Genomic DNA, 21,001 nt, shown 5'->3' with positions numbered 1-21,001 from the left:
AGCTTTGGGGGACACATTCAAACCGCAGCAGCATGACTATTGATTCTTTAGCTTTTAGTCTAATATTACATCCTCTTAGAAGTCTTCCCTGATGTTTTTCTGCCCCTACCCCCAAACTTGGAAAGATGCTTCTGCTTTGTGTAACTATAGCCCCTCAGACTTTCCCTACCATAACTGTAGATTATTATATTGCTTATCTAATTGTCTGGCTTCCCCGATAGGCAATGCAACTGTAAACTCTGGAGTACTATTCTCATTTTACAGACGTGGAATCTGTGGCACATTGTAGGGTGAAGCCTCCATTCCGCATCTATAAAACAGGAATGAAAATAGTACCTATCTTAGAGAGTTGTCGTGAGTACTGAAGGAGTTCATAGAGACAAGGCAGTTAGAACAGTAAACCCCACTACGTGATCTCATACCTGCCTCAAGACTTTATTCTCACAGTCGTTTCCACTGCAGCAAATGGGAATTCCATTCTTCTAGCTGCTTGAGCCAAAAACCTTGGAGGCATCTTTAACTCCTCTCTTCCTCTTAAACTCTACATTTAATCCATTAGGCAATCCTGTATTTCAGCTCTACTCTCAAACAAATGTATCAGAGTCCAGTGCTTTTCCTCTGTGCCCACCTTGGGCTGGGCTACCATCCCTCTCATCCGGATTATCACAAAAGCCTCCTCAGGGGTCTTTCTGCTTCCGCCCTGGCTTCCGCACTTGGCTCTCCACAGTGATCCCACTGAAATCTAAGTCACAGGGGGCCACTTCCACTGAGATCCTTTCAGTGGCCCTCACCTTGCTCAGAGTCAAAGCCAATGGCCTGCAAGCCCTGCCCCTAGCCACTTCTCTGACTGCATCTGCAAATCTAATTTTTTCTTTTTTTTCCCCGGAGCCTCACTCTGTTGCCCAGGCTGGAGAGCAGTGGTGCAATCTTGGCTCACTGCAACTTCCACCTCCCGGGCTCAAGTGATTCTCATGCCTCCTGAGTAACTGGGACTACAGGCATGCACCACCAGGCTCGGCTAATTTTTGTATTTTTGGTAGAGACGGGGTTTCACCATGTTGGCCAGGCTGGTCTCGAATTCCTGACCTCAAGGGATCCGCCCACCTCAGCCTCCTAATGTGTTGGGATTACTGGCGTGAGCCACAGCACCTGGCCTGCAAATTTAATTTTGCTTCATCTCAACCACTTGATTACTTCACTACAGACACAGGAGACTCCTTGCTGTCTCCTGAACACAACATACACACTCCTGTCTTAGGACCTTTGTGCTTGCTGTACTTTCCCCAGGTATTATTACTGTTCCCTCACTCCTTTTTGTTCAAGCCATCAAAGTCTCCCTGGATTAGTTTATATAAAACAGTCCCCGCTCCTCTCCACACCTTCCCCACCCCGCCCCCAAACTCTCTAACTCTTTAACTCTATTTCTTTTCATAGTAGTTATCACCATATACCTAGATATATATATTTGCTTATTTGTTTATTAGTTGTTTATTTTCTTTCCCCATTTGAACATGAACTCTGTAAGGCAGGCATTCCTTTATGTTGTTCAATACTGTATTCCCAGAGCATAGGACAAAATGTGGCATTTAGCTAAGTGCTCAAAAAATATTTATAAATGAATGAATGATGATTTATATTTGGCACAAAAGAGGCCCACAATAGCTACCTGTTGAATGAATGAACAAATGAGTATTGCAGAGATTCCCAGGAAGGGCACTGATAATGGGGGTAGGGGCAGAAACTAGCACATGTGTCTGGAACATTGGCTGCATGGGCTGCATGTCCCCTGAATGATGGTTTTTCTCTAGTTCTTTTTCTTTGTGGGCATTTATATGGTTTGTGGGACCACTTTTAAGTAGGCCACATGGTGGTTCTTGAGCCTCAGTGATCACCAGAAATATCCATAGAGATTCTTATTTAATGGGTCTGAGGTAGGTCTTGGGAATTTGAGTAACTTTGAGCAAGGATTTAACCCTCAGTTTCCTCGTATGTAAAATGGGATTATAACATCATTTTATAGAGTGTCAACATTAAAGAAAATCATCTGTGCGAAGTGTCTCACACATAGTAAATATTAGATTCCCTTTGCTTCTGCTCAGGTTTTTGTTTTTGTTTTTGAGATGGAGTCTTGCTCTGATGCCCAGGCTGGAGTGCAGTGGCGCAATCTTGGCTCACTGCAACCTCCGCCTCCCAGGTTCAAGCGATTCTCATACCTCAGCCTCCTGAGTAGCCGAGACTACAGGTTCACGCCACCACACCTGGCTAATTTTTGTATTTTTAGTAGAGATAGGGTTTCACCATGTTGGCCAGGCTGATCTCCAACTCCTGACCTCGAGTGATCCACCTGACTCAGCTTCCCAAAGTGCTCGATTACAGGCATGAGCCACCACACCTGGCCTGCTCAGGTTTTCTCTGAAGTTTAGAGGTTAAATTCTTATGAACAGTTCATATTATGTGCTCTCCTAAAATTTAGTTTTGATTCCCCTCAATCCAGATCTCTACTTTGAGTTGCAGTTTTTCAAACATAGAGTCAGTATCTTCATTTGAATGTCTCATAGAGGTATCAAACTCAACATATCTAAAGCGACTCAAAATTGTCCCCTTCTGATCTCCTCCTCCACATTTCCCAAATCAGGAAATGGCATAAACTCAAATTAGAAACTTGGGAGTCGTTTTCTGACACTTTTTCGCCTTTACCTTCCATGCATTTGATCAAATCCTTACAGTTCTAACCCTGACCTATATCTTCAATCCACCATCATCTCCTAATCTCCATTGCCTGCAAACTGGTTGTCACACATCTTCTGTTGCACCCTTCTTATTAATTCTCCACTCTGCAGCCGGAATAATCTTTTTTTTTTTTTTAAGAGACAATGTCTCACACTCTGCTGCCCAAGCTGGAATGCAGAGGCACGATCATAGCTCACTGCAGCCTCGAGCTCCTGGGCTCAGTCAGGTGCGTGCCACCAAGCCTGGCTAATTTTATTTTATTTTTGTAGAGATGGGGGTCTTGCAATGTTGCCCAGGCTGGTCTCAAACTCCTGGCCTCTAGTGATCCTCCCACCTCAGCCTCCCAACGTGCTGGGATTACAGGTGTGAGCCACTGCATCCAGGATCATCTTTTACAAATGCAATTTTTCATGTCCAGATAGGACCTTTTCAACTCTTCATTGGCTTCTTTTGTCTTTAGGATTAAATCCAAAGTCCTTAACCTGACCCTCAAGGGCCCGCCCACCTCTCCCTCCCAGGTAGCTCTCTCAGTCTAAGCACAGTGGCCTTTTCCCAAAGCCTTCACAGACAGAGCCTCTTCCTACCAAAGGGCCTTCAAACCTGCAGTTTCCACAGCTAAATGCACTGCCCACCCCACCCCCTTCTCTATGTTGCCTGCCCTAACTCCTCCTTATTCTTCAAGGCTGAGATTAAATGTCACTTCCTCCAGGAGATCTTTCTTACCCCCTAGCACAGACACGCTCCTTTGTTATACACTCTCATAACTCTCAGGCTTTTTTCCAGCAATCACAACAGCATCACCACACAGCCTCAAGTCCAAGCCACTTGCTTCACATTTGAAGTTGCCAGCTGTCAGACGGGAGATGAAGTAGAAATGGGATTGTTGTTGTCTGCACCCATTAGGACCCAGTTTTTTACAAGGGGGCATTTCCTCGCCCGATTCCAGTGTGAGTTATTTTCAGGGCTGAAATTTGATTTAAATTTGGATTCCAACTTGAAGCTTAACATATCTCCAAAGTACACACTACTTTGCGGTACTGAATGAAGAATGTAAGTAGAAGGTTGCCTGCCACATGCCATGTAATGCTCTGAAGGACGGTAGAAACCACCAGCTCTCTCAGAAAAAAATGGTGGAAGAATTTTCAAAACCAAGAGAGGCTGGATTCTGTATATGCTTTGTGTAGAAATCTTGAAAGACTACACACTCAGGGGAGGAACACATATTGGGTGGAACTTCTGCCAAACTTTCAAGAGCAGCTACTTTCTAATGATCTGTAATTCAAAAAACAACCAGAACAAAAACCAGCTGGAAATGCAGTCAAAACACTGCTTTTCCATATTCCTTGCAATTATACTTTCATTTTTAGGTAGTGAGGAACACCAGGATGAGTCATTATAAAAAGCATGACTGCAGATGGCCAAGAGTGATACCGAAGCACCCTTCACCCTGAAGGTTAAGGTTAAAGCTCAAAGTCTGATCGCAAAGCATAAGGAAAAAAAAAAAAAAAAAAAAAAAAAAGAACCTGGATAAATGTATGCTGGTGTCCTTCAGCACCAGAAAAGCTGCTACTAAATCACTGGTGTGGCTTGGAATTGGTAGAAGCTTTGATTTGAGGAAAAGAGTATCATTAGCTGTGTAATTTTGAGTTGTTGTTTTAGAGACAAGGTCTCATTTTGTGGCCCAGACTGGGGTGCAGTGATGCGATCATAGCCCGCTGCAGCCTTGAACTCCTGGGCTCAGGCGATCCTCCCACCTCAGTCTCCTAGCTACTCCAGGTCTCGCTGTTTTTGCCCAGGCTGGTCTCAAATTCCTGGCCTCAAGCGATCCTCTCGCCTGGTCCTCCCGAAGTGTTGAGGTTACAGGCATGAGCCACCAATCCTGGCATTATGGCATTAGCTGTGTAATTTTTAAAATAACTGTCTTCGGACCAACACCTTTCTTTTGTTCACTGGAGTATCCCTGGGGTGTGTCTCATTCCCTGAATCATACACAGTAGATGCTCAATAGTTTTGTAGATAAAATAAATGAGCTCTCGGATTTACATGCAGACTTTGGATCAGTTTGATCTAGATTTAAAAGCAAGTGTGGGGAAACTTGAAAAGCCTGGCACCCCAGCCAACTCTTCAGCGCCCCATGCGCTTGGCGCCTACACCTGCCTGGCACGGGGAGGGTGCTATGGGGCTGCCCTAAACCTCACCCCCTCCGGCGGTGGTTCCTGCCCGTCTCGGCTCCTGCACCGCCCACACTATGCGCTGCTGGGCCGAAAGACACGTGGTTCGGTTTTAACTCCAGTCTGCAAGAAACATGACCTCAGCCAAAAAGAGGCCGCTGGTCTGAGAAGATAAATCATGAGTCATGGATTCGGGGGTTCGGACCTTGGAGCAGGCGGTGAAGTGGGCGTGCGTGGGCTGGTGGGGAAGAGGGATGCCGAAGGAGGCCACAGCCCTTCTCTCCTGGGCAGGCTCCCCAGAAAACTGCCCCTTTGCCGTCGTCCAGCGCCCCCGTTCCCGACAGCTGTCTGCCAGGGCGCGGCCGGGGTCCGGGCGGGGCGGTGCTGTCGCTCCGGGTCGCCGCCCCGCGGGCCACATCACCAACGCCCGGGCTTCCCCAGCGGCGGCGCGGCTGCGCTTGCGCGGGGCTGCCGCGCGGGGGTGGGGCGGCGGCGAGTCAGGGGGCCGCGGGCGCCGACGGCCGGGCTGTCAGCTCGGGGCCGCCGCCGCGCGAGGAGGCGCGGGAGCAGGAAGGAGCTGTGGGCTGGGAGCCGCTGTCCTCCCCGCCACCGCCGGTGCCGGGCACCAGGTGAATGCCCCTTCCATCCCCCGCCCCGGGTGTCTCGGTCTGGTCTGAGGAGACGGGGACCCTTCTCACACCGGCCGCTGCCGCCGCCGCGCTCCGGAACAGGTGACCATGGAGGGGAAGTCTCGGCTTCGGCCGCGGCGCCGCGTTCGGGCGCATCAGGTGCGGGAGGGAGGTGGGGCCGAGAGGCCTGGGCTCGGGACCCGGCGGCGGGGGCGCGGGGAGCAGTGGGAGCGGTCCCGCCCGAGCAGCCGTGCCCCCTGCGGACGCCTCTCCGGGCCGCCGGGCAGCGCCCGAGCCCAGGCCCCCGCGCCTGCCCCACCTCGGGCTGAGGGAAGCTGTTCCGCGGCCACCGCGGACAAGCGGTCCCGGGCGCCCAAGGCAGGGACAGGCGGCGGGTGGTGGATGAGTGATGGCTGAAGGTGAGCTGGGATGGAGATGCTGCGAGGCTGGCTCGGGCACACCCCAGATGCCTTGTTCAGGGCTCCGCGAGTGCCCCGTCACCCTTTTCTTTCATTCTTCTCTTTATATACACGGAGCATATCTCAAATTTAAAAGTCCAAATGCTCATTTATAGAGAGAGATGACACATACCTATGTGTTACCGATATACATTGATGTGTATATTACGTATATATGTCATCTTTTTTTGTAGTGACAATTTTTAAATTGAGATATACATCACATGCCATAAAACTCATTCTTCTAAAGTGTGGCTTTTAATATATTCACAGAGTTTTCCAAATATGACCACTATCCAGATCATCATCCCCAAAAGAAACCCCGTCTCTCTTAGTAATCACTCCTCATTTCCCCTTGACCCCACCCCACTAGCCACCACTAATCTACTTTCTGTTTATATGGGTTTGCCTGTTGTGGAAATCTCATATAAATGGAAGCGTACAATATGTGGCTTTTTGTGTCTGGCGTCTTTCACATACCGTAATGTTTTCAAGTTTCACTCATGTAGTACGTATCAGTACTTTACTTTTTATAGCATATTAATATTGTTGTATCAGTGTACCACATTTGTTTTTTCATCAGTTGATGTACATTTGGGTTGTTTCCAGTTTTTGGCCATTGTGTGTAATGCTGCTATGCACATTTGTTTACACGTTTTTGTGGACATGTGTTTTCAGTGCTCTTGGGTATATACCTAGGAGGGCAATTGCTCCGTGTTTCACTTTTTGAGGAACTGCCAAGCAAAGCAGCTGTACCATTTTACTTTCCCACTAAGCAGTGTATGAGGGTTCCGATTTCTTCACATCTTCCCCAAGGCTTGTTACTTTTTTACTGGTTATTTTTTATGATAGCCATCGTAGTGAGTGTGGGATGGTATCTCTTTGTGGTTTTGATTTGCATTTCTCTAATGATTGGGGATGCTGAGCATCTTTTCATGTGCTTATTGGCCATTCATATATTTTCTTTGGAGAAAATGTTCATATCTTTTACCCATATTTTAATTGGGTTGCTTGGCTTTTTATTTTTATTTATTTATTTATTTATTTATTTGGAGACTGACTCTCAGTCTGTCACCCAGGCTGGAGTGCAGTGGCACAATCTTGGCTCACTGCAACCTCCACCTCTGGGGTTCAAGCGATTCTCCTGCCTCAGCCTCCCAAGTAGCTGGGACTACAGGCACACACCACTATGCCCGGCTAATTTTTGTATTTTTAGTAGAGACGTGGTTTCACCATGTTGGCCAGGTTGGTCTCCAACTCCTGAATTCAAGTGATCTGCCCACCTCGGCTTCCCAAAGTGCTGGGATTACAGGCATAAGCCACCATGGCCAGTCTGGGTTGCTTAGCTTTTTATTGAGTTTTATTGTTCATTTATGGAAAAAAATTTCTGTTAATAGGTTTGGATACTGGCACTGACTTGAAAAAATCCAACCAATCTGATACCGAAAAACTTAATGCTTATTCTCGGGTAAAGGTTGAATAAGTGCCACTTCATTCTTTAAGAATACCCTACCTGTTCATTCTGGACATCTTACTGACCTCTTTACATTTACTGCCCTGGTATTTTGAGCAAAGCTACAGAAGGCATATTCCTGACTGGAGTCAAGAGAGACCACCCTTAATTGGTATTTTCATATATTCTATGCTCAATTTGAAAATCCCAGTTATCGCTTTAATTACAAATAATTTATATTAGTGGCCAGCTGAACAAACTAACAATAAATGGCAAGCACAAATCACTCAAAAATTTATGTTTAACTTCTCAGTAAAGTGGAGAATCTTGTTTTCTTAAGTTTGTGCAGTGTAGTTTTTATTACAATTATGTTCATGTGTGGGTGGTAAATAAATATTTTTGATGGCACTAAAGTTAAGAGCCACTTACAGCTAAATGAATGCTGCTGTGCTTATTTCATGGTTAATTTCTGAGCACACACAAATTCAGCATCAGGTCTTTCATGGCCAAAAAAAAAAAAACACCTAAAAAGACCTGATGTTACCTCCCAGGAATTCAAACTCAATTTTCCACTGATCTAATATGATTGTTGTTAGAGAAAAAGATTATTCGATGATACTTGTTAAAGTGTGGTAAAAAAAAGTCTATTCAGGACCACTGTGATAGGTAAAGGGACCATGGAATGGGATTTTGCAGTTTGGGAGGAAGACTAGGCTCAATTCTGAATACGGCGTGGGCAAATGGGAATTTATAGCCAAGGAGCAGTGTCATGGTCAGTGGACAGAAAAGTACTGAGAGGAAACACCGGGGGTAGTGGATATTCAGACCAAACCAACCTAACAGGATTCTTGCTGAAGACAGGCCAGAGTGATCAGACACCACCTGGGGGACAGTGGAAGCTGAGGAACCTAATCAGGTTATGAGGGTAATCAGGTAGCGAGGGTAATCAGAAAGCGAGGGCCAGCTGGGTGCAGTGGTTCATGCTTGTAATCCCAGCACTTTGGGAGGCTGAGGCGGGCAGATCACCTGAGGTTGGGAGTTCGAGACCAGACTGGCCAACATGGTGAAACCCTGTCTCTCCTAAAAATACAAAAATTAGCCTGGTGTGGTGGCGGGCACCTGTAATCCCAGCTTCTCAGAAGGCTGAGGCAGGAGAATTGCTTGAACCCAGGAGGTGGTGGAAGTTGCAGTGAACCGAGATCACGCCACTGCACAGAGCAAAACTTCGTCTTAACTCAAAAAAAAAAAAAAAAAAAAAAAAAAAGCAAGGGCCAAGAGTCAGGGGCTGTTGCTAAACTGACTTGGAGAGGTTCTTTGATAAAACTGCATTTTACAAGGAAGTGCACAAATGGGCCTAGAAGGTTCAGGGGCCTGAGTAAAATTTCGTCAAGAAAAGAATCTTTCTCATTGTTTGAAAGTACACTTCCCAATTTCCAAAACTTTATAGAAAATACAAGTAAAGGTTTCCAAATGGAAATAATAGATAAGCAACTGATAAAAAGCATGTGAAGCATAGCCTAACTCTGCTCTTCAACCTATACATTACAAAATGATGGATATATGAATTAACCCTTTTATGCCACTGCCTTTATTTAGAAGAATGAGGCTGGTAATTTCGGGTTTATAACCCAAAATGTGTTTTTACTTTGTTTTAACTAATGAAATTATTATGAAACGTATTGAAAATATAAACTATCCAACCTAATATTGATTGTTACCAACTTACCCAATGGATATACAAATATCCTGCAGCTACAGATGTTTTCTCTGCCCGCTGGAGTTTTTAGTGGCGCTTATTGGGAAGGACTGAAAGTAGAGGGCAGTGACAATTGGGAATCGCTATGGAGATATCCCTGAGAAGTGATGGTCACAGCTGACCTGTCTCCTTTATGGTAGATGAGGGTAGGGACACTTTTTCTTCTCTCTGAACGTACTGTAGTTAGATTTATTTAGCTTAAAAATAACAAATGCAGAAATATTTAGATGGAAATGACTAGAACTGTCAGTTATTCTATTTTAATGTGAATGGATTTAATCAGATTGCTTTCTTCTTGGTTAGCTACACTAAGGAAGTGGGAGTTTTGACTTGAGGAGGGATAGTAGATGTAAGTATTATGAGATCGTGGAACATTTTGGAATATTGGGCAAAGTTTGCCCTACTTCTAAAAGTGAGGATGTTAAAAAATGGAAAGCTTTAGATAGCATGAGGGAACTGAAAGATGAGAAAAGAAAAGCAAGAATGAAACAATTTGGAAGGAAAGGTTGTAGGATATAAACACAGATTCGACTTATTTAGACATTTTTGCCCAAGAAAAATGTCTAAATAGGAAAAGTGGAAACCTTTTCCTTCATTTGATCCCTCTTTCCTTTTGCCCCACCTTGCTGCTCCATGCTAACTGTTCTCCTAGGACCCAGAAATCAGACTGGGATTACTGTTGTTCATGTTGAAGCTTTCAAGTGTGCTAGTTACACCCCTTCTCTCTCCATATTCTAGTCAAATTGAGATCAGACTCAAGCCAGATAAGGATTTAAATACTATTAAAATAATAGTGTAATTTTCATTTCTGGTAAAGCTGGATTGGAGAACTGAGCTTAGACCCATGCTTACTGTTCTTTCTTAATTTACCTACCCAGATGAAACTGTTGCACCAGGAAATGGAAGGGAAAGTCCTGTCCTAAGGAGCTTATCTTATAGCAGTTAGAATGGAAAGGAAAACTTTCTCTCCTTGAGGGCACAGCAAGTCCAAGAAAGCCAGTGAGAGCTCACGGGTGGAGCCTGTCTGAACAGTTGACCTTTATACCTATCCTAGCAATTAGATAAGTCACTTTCCTGTGGGAGGAATTAGTGATGGGGGTGGAGAGAAAGAAAAGTGTTCCTTTAATCTTGTTTTCTCCTACTTAGAGGAGTGAAAGTTCTGTTGTCATTGCAGAGAGAAGTAAACAGCCATCCTCTCATAGTTAAGTATGTTATGGGAAATAAATAGTGTTTTGTAGGCTAGCCTAGGAACGAATTCACCATTTATAAAAATGAACTGACTGTATATTTTCCTTGGAGATAACTAAATCTCTTAGACACTTTTGAGTGATTATTTTATTGTGTAGTTAAATATATAGATTATTCAAGTCTATTTCCTTGTTTTACCAGTACTGGTTAAATATTTATGGAATGTCTAATACGTGACAGGCACTGGGCTAGGCTTTGGGATTCAGTGGTGAACAAGAATGGGTCCTTGCTCTAAGAGTTACAACCTAGAAAAACAATTAGTACAAGTACCATTACGATAAAGCGTAATAAGCATTGGTTAAGTGTAGAGTGCTTTGGAACCACAGAAGAAGGGGAACTTATCTATGAGGGCCAGGGACATGATGTTTAAGAGCTGAGATCTTAAGCTGAATAGGAAGTAGCTAGGTAAAAGGGAAGAGTGAGGTTGAGCAAAAGTGTGCAAAAAGAACATGTGGAAAGGCCAAGAGGTGTGAGAATGTGGTACACTAAAGTGACATTTTTTTTCTGTAACTGCAGGCACCTACTAGTAGATTGTGAAAGCAAATTAGTGAGTTGTAATCCACATGTTTTTTAAAAGGAATACAATAGAAAATAAGGGTGTGCCACTCATAGATACTTACTGGATTGTAGGGGTAAGTAGGGGTGTTTATGCAGGATTTAGTTAACCTTATTAAAGAAGTTGGATTTATCTTAGAGGAAATGACAAATCATTGAAAAGTTCTAATCGGGGCCTGATTAGAGGTCTTTAGAAAAAGGTCTCTTTGGGTACCTGGTCTTTCTTAACTCGGATGTAAACTTCAAATTCATTGGCCCAGCATTACAGGTATTCCAAAACCTGGTTCCAATCTATTTCTTGTAAAAAATCTTCCCACTATTTTTGTTATTGGAATTTCCCAGTTCATAAAGATTCATTCGCCTAAGTACCTTTGCACCAAGACCAAAAGGTCTGTGAGAACAGATTTCACTTCTGTCCTTTAACATTGAGTCTCTGGCAACTAGTATAGTGCCTGGCTCACAATAGAGACTAAGCAAACCTTCGTTGATAGAGTCTAAATACCTTTAATATTAGGAACATTATGCAGTAGTAGACATGACGTTGCTGTTTCTAGTAATGTCTGCTTTGGGACAAAGAAAAAGTTTTCATTCAAATTTTTTTTCTCAGTTGAAATCATGTTAATGATAGAACTGCATACATTTATTAAAAAGATAATTTAACAGAGGGCATTCTTACATTGAAACAGTAGTAGAGATAATAAAAAGAACAATAAACATTGTGGTTTTGATGTTTTCCCAGGGAGTACAGGGCAGTGACACAGATTGCTCACAGGAGCAGCCAATCCAGAAATCATTTCTGTTTTGTTTGAACTTAGAGGCATTCTCTGAGCATTCACCCAAAGGCAGTGTTAGAAAAATGGCTAAGGACAAAAGGAATAAATTATTAGGTTGGTGCAAAAGTAAGTGCAGTTTTTGCAATTAAAAGTAATGACAAAAACTGCAATTACTTTTGCACCAACCTAAATGGATGAAAATATATCAATCATATGAGCTTAATGAAGAATCAACAGAAAATAGATTTTGTTCTTACAAATGAAAATAGAACATCCATATACCCTAAAGAATTTACAAATAAGAATTTAATGATGTCAGTTTGTTGCCAGAGCATGATTCTACTGTCACAGTATTATGACTTCACAGAATTAAATTGTGAAACCCAACCATAAAGGAAAAATTCTTTCAGTGTTTGGTTCTGATCAGTGGTAAAAGAAGTTACGAACAGTTCATAAAAGGTAAGGAGATTTCAGTTCTGATTCAAATTTATCTTACTAAATTTTTGATTTGTGAAAAATTTTGCTCGTTAGTTTTTAAGTTAGGGTTTATGTATCTTAAACTGGAATGCCAAAATCAAATTTTGCTAATATGAGATGGCTTTTAAAAAGCACTCAGAGAATTTTATCTTTTTATATTCCACAGAGTCTTAATTTAAGTAGTACATTGTAGAACTAAATGGAAACTGTTAATTTGTATAAGTTTATCCTAAGGAAATAACTCTAAATATGGGAAAGTATTAGGCACAGAGATATTCATTTTCATTGCAATGTAATTTAGCCAAATAATGTCCTGCTATAGGGAAATTATTTACTAAAATATGGGAATCCATTTGAAAAAGTTTAACCATTAAAAATACTTTTTTAGAGCAATAGTTTCTTCCTGTTAATTACTTTTTAAATTAAAAAGTAAAAAGTACTCAAACAAAAGTTCAAATAATATAAAAATATGTAGAATCAAAAAAAGTGAAAATGATATTTCAACCTTGCTTTCTATTACTGCTTACCCCTCCCCCAGCCACCTCAATCTAGGCATACCCAGTTCCTTAGAGGTAAATGCTTTGAGCACTTTGGTATTAGCCTTGCAGATCTTTTTCTAATCCAGTGGTTTTTAAACTGTGAGGAGGAGTTTCAGGGTCTTCTCAAGTTGGGTAATATGGGGACCCAGTGGGTGGAAACCAGGGTGCTTCAATGGGTACTGCTTTGCTTTTACAAAACTGTTTTATATATTGGGATTTCACATAGGGTTTAATTTAAATAAAGGGTTCCTCTGCATTAAAAATAAAGGCTTAGCCAGCCACAGTTCCTGTAGTCCCAGCTATCTCAGGAGAATGAGGTGGGAGGGTGGCTTGAGTTCAGGAGTTCGTGACCAGCCTGGGAAAAGTAGTGAGACTGTGTTAGTCCGTTCTCACAGTGCTATAAAGAAATACCCAAGACTGGCTGATTTATAAAGGAAAGAGGTTTAATTGACTCACAGTTCCACATGAGGAGGCCTCAGGAAACTTACAGTCATGGCGGAAGGCGAAGGGGAAGCAAAGACCTTCTTCACATGGCAACAGGAGAGAGAGAAGTGTGAGGAGTGAAGGCAGAACAGTCCCTTATAAAACCATCAGATCTCATGAGAACTCACTCAAAATCATGAGAACAGCGTGGGGGAATCCAACCCCATGATCCAACCACCTCCCACCAGCTCTCTTCCTAGACACGTGGAGATTATGGGGATTACAATTCAAGATCAGATTTGGGTGGGGACACAACCAGAGCATATCAGAGACCCTGTCTCAAAATTAAAATAAATGAATAAATGGAAGTTATTTATTCTTCCTCATTTAGAACTGTCCTCATTTAGAAAACAAAGTCCTAAGCCCCATAGTCAGGCATTCGATGTCTTCCCCAAGTTTCTCATTTTGCTGCTTGGTCATATTGAATAGTCTACTCATACCTTCCCATTTTCCCATCAGTTTTCTGCCTGATTACCATTCACCTTGTTGAAAGGCACTTTTCCTTCTCTCCCCTCCCCACCTCCCCTCAATTTCTCTAAATCTTACCTGTTCTTAAAGGTTCAGTGCACTGGCCAGGCACAGTAGCTCACACCTGTAATCCCAGTACTTTGGGAGGCTGAGGCAGGCGGATCACCTGAGGTCGGGAGTTTGAGGCCAGCCTGACCAACATGGAGAAACCTCATCCTTACTAAAAATACAATATTAGCCGGGCGTGGTGGCACATGCCTGTAATCCCAGCTACTCAGGAGGCTGAGGCAGGAGAATTGCTTGAACCCAGGAGGCAGAGGTTGTGGTGAGCTGAGATCGTGCCATTGCACTCCAGCCTGGGCAACAAGAGCGAAAGTCCATCTAAAAAAAGAAAAAGTTTAGCTCACCATCATTTTGTTCATTCCTCCTTTCAACTTGTAGTTGGTGAACACTTACATTTTGTCTAATACTGTGTGGATAATTTGCAGAATTTGGTAGCAAAAGCTACAAAATTAAAGGATGATCTTTATGTAAATCTGTATGTAAATCTTTGTGTAAAGGATGATCTTAATGTAAATAAGTGAAATAATGTGTTATAAAGTAAGAGCATTCTGGGAGCAGGTACTAAAGTTATAAGTGTTCCCTTATTTCTTCCACACTGTTTTTTATATTGGTACTTATAAACAAGGCAATTTATGATATGATTACTTTTCTGGATCTTCAGAAAATATTTGTTCATTTATTTTACTTATTTATTTATTTATTTGAGACGGAGTTTCGCTTTTGTTACCCAGGCTGGAGTGCAATGGTGTGATCTCGGCTCACCGCAACCTCTGCCTCCTGGGTTCAAGCGATTCTCCTGCCTCAGCCTCCCAAGTAGCTGGGATTACAGGCATGCACCACCACCATGCCCCACTAATTTTGTATTTTTAGTAGAGATGGGGTTTTTCCATGTTGACCAGGCTGGTCTCGAACTCCTGACCTCAGGTGATCCACCTACCTCGGCCTCCCAAAGTGCTGATTACAGGCATGAGCCACCACGCCCAGCCATATTTGTTCATTTATTGATTGAGTAACAGAAGATAGTGCAGAGATAGTTCACCTATGGATCAGAGGTGAAACCTGTGAAGGAGCTGTTTCCATTCTTGAGCAATAAACTGTGTTCAAAAAAAACTTGAATCCAGTTTACTGGGTTCTAGTGTTTGGCATGAAAGGAGCTGAGAGGGAACACTGATGATACACCTTGGTTCTATCATCCTTGTGCCCATGGCTGTGTACACTGGCGCCAGAGGATTATAACACAGAGAAATGTCTACAGGGGCTTCCTTATCATTAACTGGTTAGTCAGAAAGTCATGAACTCAAGTCCTGTGTCTTTATCTTACTAACGTTGTAACTTTGGGCATATTATTTAACCTCTCTGAGATGCAGTTTTCTAAACTGTAAAGGATGAACATACTTATCTTCTAGGTTTTTTTTACAAAAGATAAAATGAGGTCAGTATATATAAGAGAAAGCAATTCTTTTTGCTTTAAATAGTATTGTTGTAGATAGAATGGGTGATCTCCTTTCCTTTAGGTTTAAGTTTTTATATATTTTTTAGGACTTACTGATTAGAGTTTAGTTCTTTGGAGCAGTGCTTTTTAAGTCTGAGAGTGGCATTTTTATAAGCTATTCATATTCCTGGTAAGTATAAATGATGTAGGAAGCAAATTAGGCCAAAGGACAACTTCCTGGGGAAATAAACATTTTTTTCATCATTATCCAGTGTATCTACTGGGACTTAGTGAAAGGCTACTGTTATAAATATGACAAAGAAAGCAAAATTTTTAGGGATCCCTAGCTCCGAAAAGCTCAGCTGCTACATTATATCTACTACATTCGCCTGTTAGGGTTAGATAAGAAACAATAAAGAATTTCCATAATAACAATTTTAATTATTTCCGAGAAAAGTCAGCAAACTCTTTTGTCACATTTCTAGATTAGTGGAGTTTCAAAATGACCCCAGGCAAACTCATGGTGGATTCTAATGCTTTCATGAGTTCTGGTTGAGTAGACTTAGTTCATTAGCCCAGGATAACCCTTATTGTATGATTTAAGATAATCTGGTTTATTTGTAAATTATAAAAATGTTATTTAGATGTCCTTTGTAAATTAAAATATATATGAGATATGATATTTAAATTAAAAAACAGTATTAGGGCTAGTTCCTTATCCAACTTTCATTGTCTTTTTTTCCTTTTAAAACATTGTGGTTCCCTGAAGACTTGTACTTTTTGGTATATATATGTACCGTTTAGTATGTATTTATACTGGTCAGTGCATACATATATATATGTAAAATATGTATGTAATTTAAAAAATATACTGGCAATTTAATTTAATGAAAAATAGGATAAGTTATATAAAATATGAATATTAAAATCCAGTTGATTTTTTAAATAGAAAATTAGAACAAAATAGTGCATCTGAAAATTAAAAGCCAATGGCCAGGCATGGTGGCTCACGCCTGGAATCCCAGCACTTTGGGAGGCTGAGGTGGGTGGACCTGAGGTCAGGAGATCCAGACCAGCCTGGCCAACATGGTGAAACTTCGTCTCTACTAAAAATACAAAAATTAGCCGAGCATGGTGGTGCGCACCTGTAGTCCCAGCTACTCAGGAGGCTGAGGCAGAAGAATTGCTTGAACCCAGGAGGTGGAGGTTGCAGTGAACCGAGATAGCACCACCGCACTCCAGCCTCGGTGACAGAATGAAACTCTGTCTCAAAAAAAAAAAAAAAGACAAAAATAAAAGCCAGAAATTCAGTACAGCAACGTACAACATTTTTGTGATTGTATGACATAGTATATTTCATTGGTAAGAGGAGAAAGAGGTGGGAAGTTAGATTTTGAGCCTTTTTAAAAAATGTGTAATAATAGTGATGAATAATGATAATATTAGCTAACATTTATTGAAGTTTGTTCTAAGCACTTTATATGTATTAAGTCATTTAATCCTCACCATAAACCAGTGAAGGAGATGTATTTACATGAGAAAACTGAGGTATAGAGGCATAGGTCCCACAGTTAGTGAAAGTCAGGATGTAAGCCAGTTTGACTCTGAAGCCCTAGCTCTTAACTGCTCTCATTATCATTAGTGTGTTGACACTTCTTGACAGTTAATTTTTGGAAGCAGATTATCTCTCTTAATTGAAGTATGAAGATTTGACAAATAAGTCACTTGAAATTCCCCCGTAAAAATCACTCAATACAAGTCATCTTTCATTGAATGAAAGCATTGCAAACATCTCAGTAAAATTTGTACAGTTTCAAACATAGCATAAAGTACTTGCCGTAAAGATTCCATGTGAATAATACAACTTTAAATAAGCAGTTAGTATTCTCCTTTTAAAATGTGCCTGGGCCAGATGTGGTGGCCCATACCTGTAAACTCAACACTTTGGGAGCCCAAGGTGGGAAGATAGCTTGTGGCCAGGAATTCAAGACCAGTCTGAGCAATGTAGTGAGACTGTCTCCACAAAAAATTTTTAAAAATTAGTTTGGTATGGTGGCATGCACCTGTAGTTCCAGCTACTAGGGAGGCTGAGGTGGGAAGATTGCTTGAGCCCAGGAGTTCAAGGAAAAAGTGAGCCAGGATCACACCCTGCACTCCATCCTGTTCCTCCTGGGCAATAGAGTGAGACAATGTCTCTACAAAAAAAAAAAAAAAAAGAAAGAAAAAGAAAGTGCCTGATTGAAATTTGTAAACCCAGTTATGGGATTTTGATTGTGTATGGATTTTATAACTTGAATTTAAAACTCCTATGCTACTTCTTAGAATAAAAAATCTATTCCTTTCTCAATCCCTGGGAACAATGCTTAATATGCAGTCGAAGCATGTTTGAGCACTAGAAAGGGTCGCCAAAAAAGATAAAAAAATTTTAATGTTTTATCATTTTTTAAAAACAATGAAGTAGAATTCATGGGGGAAAATCATACCTTTTTTGACTCTTATACTTGTTTTGTTTGGCATTATTTTCATTTTGAATTATATGTGATGGATTGAAGGGGAGATACACCATGGACTTGGTGTATCACCTTGCTTCACCTTGGAGGTTGATGGTTCATTTGTAGTTATTTATTCACAAGTATGTAACCCATATAAGATATAAGTGAATTATGGCTATGAAAAAATGGAGTACAGCAGAATTCTGAATTGTCTTAAAGTATTTAGGATGTATTAATAGAATGAAGGCTGTTGCCTTTTACTTAAAGATAACTGTAGAATATTGATTGAGACAATTTTTTGGATATGTTATGAAATGGAAAAAGCAGGATGCAAAGCAGTATGTCCAATATGAGCCTATTTTTGTCTTAAACATATATTTGGAAAAAATATAGTAAATTTATATATACCAATATGTCATCAATGACTATCTCTGGATGGTGGATTTTCAGGATAAACAGTTTTTGTGTATCTTTTGTGGTTTCTTTTTCTTTTCTTTTTTTTGAGGCGGAGTCTCGCTCTGTCACCCATGCTAGAGTGCAGTGGTGCGATCTTGGCTCACTGCAAGCTCCACCTCCTGCTTTCACGCCATTCTCCTGACTCAGCCTCCTGAGTAGCTGGGACTACAGGCGCCCGCCACCACGCCCGGCTAATTTTTTGTATTTTTAGTAGAGACGGGGTTTCACCGCGTTAGCCAGGATGGTCTCAATCTCCTGACCTTGTGATCTCCCCCCCTTGGCCTCCCAAAGTGCTGGGATTACAGGTGTGAGCTACCATGCCCGGCCTTCTTTTCTTTTCTTACTTTTTATTTTTATTATTTTTTGTGTGTGTGATGGAGTCTTGCTCTGTTGCCCAGGCTGGAGTGCAGTGGTGTGATCTCGGCTCACTGCAACCTCGCCTCCTGGGTTCAAACGATTCTCCTGCCTCAGCCTCCCGAGTAGCTGGGATTACAGGTGTGCGCCACCACGCCTGCCTAATTTTTGTATTTTTATTAGAGACAGGGTTTCACCATGTTGGCCAGGCTGGTCTCGAACTCCTGACCTCACGTGATATGCCCACTTTGGCCTCCCAAAGTGCTAGGATAATAGGCATCAGCCACTGTGATGCCTGACCTTTTTTTTTTTTTTTTTTTTACATTGAATACATATTACTCTTATGAAAAAAAATTAAAACAATAGAAGAGAACTCTATGCCAGTGGATATTAGAAACACACTTTTAACTAATCTGGGAAAGAAGGGTAGTTGGGAATTTTTATGAGCAAAGATCACTATATGACAGCTAAATTGGCTTTTGGGGTGGTTTTGAGAATAGTTTTAGCCTAAATTTCAAGCTGGGCTTAGAACCCTCCAGAAAAAAGTTCTTCTGAAAACAGACAAACTCACAAACTGGTATTTGAATAAAATAGTGCTCAGCCCTGACCAAAGGGTAGAAGAGAAACTTGATTGCAGGAGTAAAGAACTCAGAGTTAGGTCATTGTTTCAACTTGATGCCAAGATAATTGAGTAACATGATACTGTGTACCTGTGATTTACGTAATCTCAATGTAGTTTCTTGTGATTAGTTGGTGCACTTGAACTGATTTACGGAAAGTGCAGTTTGAAGAAGGTAGAAGCTTGGCCTCATCCCTTGGGTGGTGCCATTATGAAGGTGTCCCAGTAAGGGAAGGTGATGTTAGGCCACCACCTGAGGAAGACCTTGGTGTGGAGGCTGTCCTGCATTGCCCACTTCATAATCTAATGGGAGGTAATGTGCTTCAGTGCCACCAGTTCATGGCAGAATGCTACTTCTCTCTGGGGATAGGGGAAAGAGAAGGGCTTGTGGATGAGTCCTCCAAATAAGTATTTAAGATGTGATAGCCATGAAAATTATGAGATATTCGTGGTCTAAAATTGTAGAATAAAAATGATAACCTTACAGATGGCAAGTAATTTTTTTCCTTTTCCTTTTTTTCCTTTTTTTTTGTAGTTGCAAGATTTAATAGAGCGAAAACAGAGCTCCCATACAAAGGGAGGGGACCCAAAAAGGGTAGCCGTTGCCGCCTCGAATGCCTGGGTTTATATCCCGATCATTGTCCCTCTTGCTGTGCTCTCAGGCGATAGATGATTGGCTATTTCTTTGCCTACTATTTTTGCCTAATTAGCATTTTAGTGAGCTCTCTTTACTACCTGATTGTTTGGGTGCGAGCTAAGTTGCAAGCCCCGTGTTTAAAGGTGGATGCGGTCACCTTCCCAGCTAGGCTTAGGGATTCTTAGTTGGCCTAGGAAATCCAGCTAGTCCTGTCTCTCAGTCCCCCCTCTCAGCAGGAAAATCCAAGTGCTGTTGGAGAGGTTGGCCGATGACCGCTCTAACTGCTTCCTACTGAATTGGGGCGTAATAGGGGTTGTGCAGTTGGGATTTCCTCAGGAGAGGTGCCTTTGATGTCATTAACATCGGAGCATGGGCTAGCAGGCCGGTCCAGGGGTCCGCGGTAGATCTTAGTCATGGACTGCATCTGGAGCTCCATTTGAAGAACCATTTGTAGCTTTACAGCTTCGATTCTGGAGGAAACAAACTTAACAAGGAGGTTAAAGATACATGGTCGAAAGAGGAGGAGCAATATTATAGCTGCTAGAGGTCCTAAGAAGGGGAGACTCCAGGGCATCCATTGGCTGAGGAGGCCCCAGGGTCCGGTGTTTTGAAGCTCCTCTGCTCTACGTTGTATTTGATCTTGAATTTCTTTAACTTTCTCGGTGATGATTCCAGATTGTTTAGTTTTCTTAAAAAGATAATTTTGTTTTTCTTCTAAGTGTTGATACATTGGCTCCCTTTCTTCCTTTCTCTTCTCTTAAAAAGAAGGTTTTTGCTTTTTTTCCTTTTAAACTTTAACCCATTGGCATCTTTTCTGCACCTTAAAATTCTGGAAGCTTTTAACTTTCAGTTTAATTATACAAAGTCAAGTGTGTATTTTAATTTGGTCCTTGAGTGGGTTTTGCATTTTAAAAATTGAACTGTGAGAGTATAAAAATGTGTTAAGGATAAAGTATGGAAGTATACTTTTGTATGAATCCTGAATAACAATTTCTACTCATTTGAAATGCTAATGAACTGCAGTTACTTAGTTTCTAAATTTAGCTATTTCAGATTTATAAGTGCCAGGGAACTCACTATTTCGTGTAGGTATTTTTTATAAGCTGACTCTGTGTAACAAGATAGAGTACGTAAGAATAAAACATAAATAATACAACTTACAGAGTACCAGAGAAAATAAAACTAGGAGTATAACATTAGATGAGTAA

At 41.6% G+C, this 21,001-nt stretch overlaps 2 protein-coding genes across 4 annotated transcripts in view; one reads left to right on the top strand and one right to left on the bottom strand.

Moving 5' to 3' along the window:
• The first annotated feature begins 5,375 nt into the window (after positions 1-5,375).
• SLC41A2 (solute carrier family 41 member 2) overlaps positions 5,376-21,001 on the top strand; it is a 156,802-nt gene continuing 141,176 nt past the window's right edge. The window contains exon 1 of one of the 3 annotated variants that reach the window (XM_034934374.3): positions 5,376-5,632. The gene's annotated coding sequence lies outside the window, so the exon portion shown is untranslated. Of the gene's footprint in view, positions 5,633-12,162; positions 12,233-21,001 lie in introns of those variants that run through there. The other 2 variants (XM_034934375.3, XM_055096070.2) reach the window with 2 other exon arrangements.
• LOC129393543 (syncytin-1-like) lies at positions 19,944-20,627 on the bottom strand. Its single transcript, XM_055096071.1, has one exon. It carries the CDS (start codon positions 20,521-20,523, stop codon positions 20,071-20,073), a length of 453 nt encoding a protein of 150 aa, XP_054952046.1. The 5' UTR covers positions 20,524-20,627; the 3' UTR covers positions 19,944-20,070.

Source organism: Pan paniscus, chromosome 10, assembly GCF_029289425.2.
Source record: "Pan paniscus chromosome 10, NHGRI_mPanPan1-v2.0_pri, whole genome shotgun sequence".
Taxonomy (NCBI): Eukaryota; Metazoa; Chordata; class Mammalia; order Primates; family Hominidae; genus Pan; species Pan paniscus.
Note: the sequence above shows the minus strand (reverse complement) of the source record. Positions and strands in the feature narration are given on the sequence as shown.

What these genes read in the sequence shown, in the direction of transcription:
- LOC129393543 (XM_055096071.1), bottom strand. Translation starts at nt 20,523, where the DNA reads ATGTATCAACACTTAGAAGAAAAACAAAATTATCTTTTTAAGAAAACT.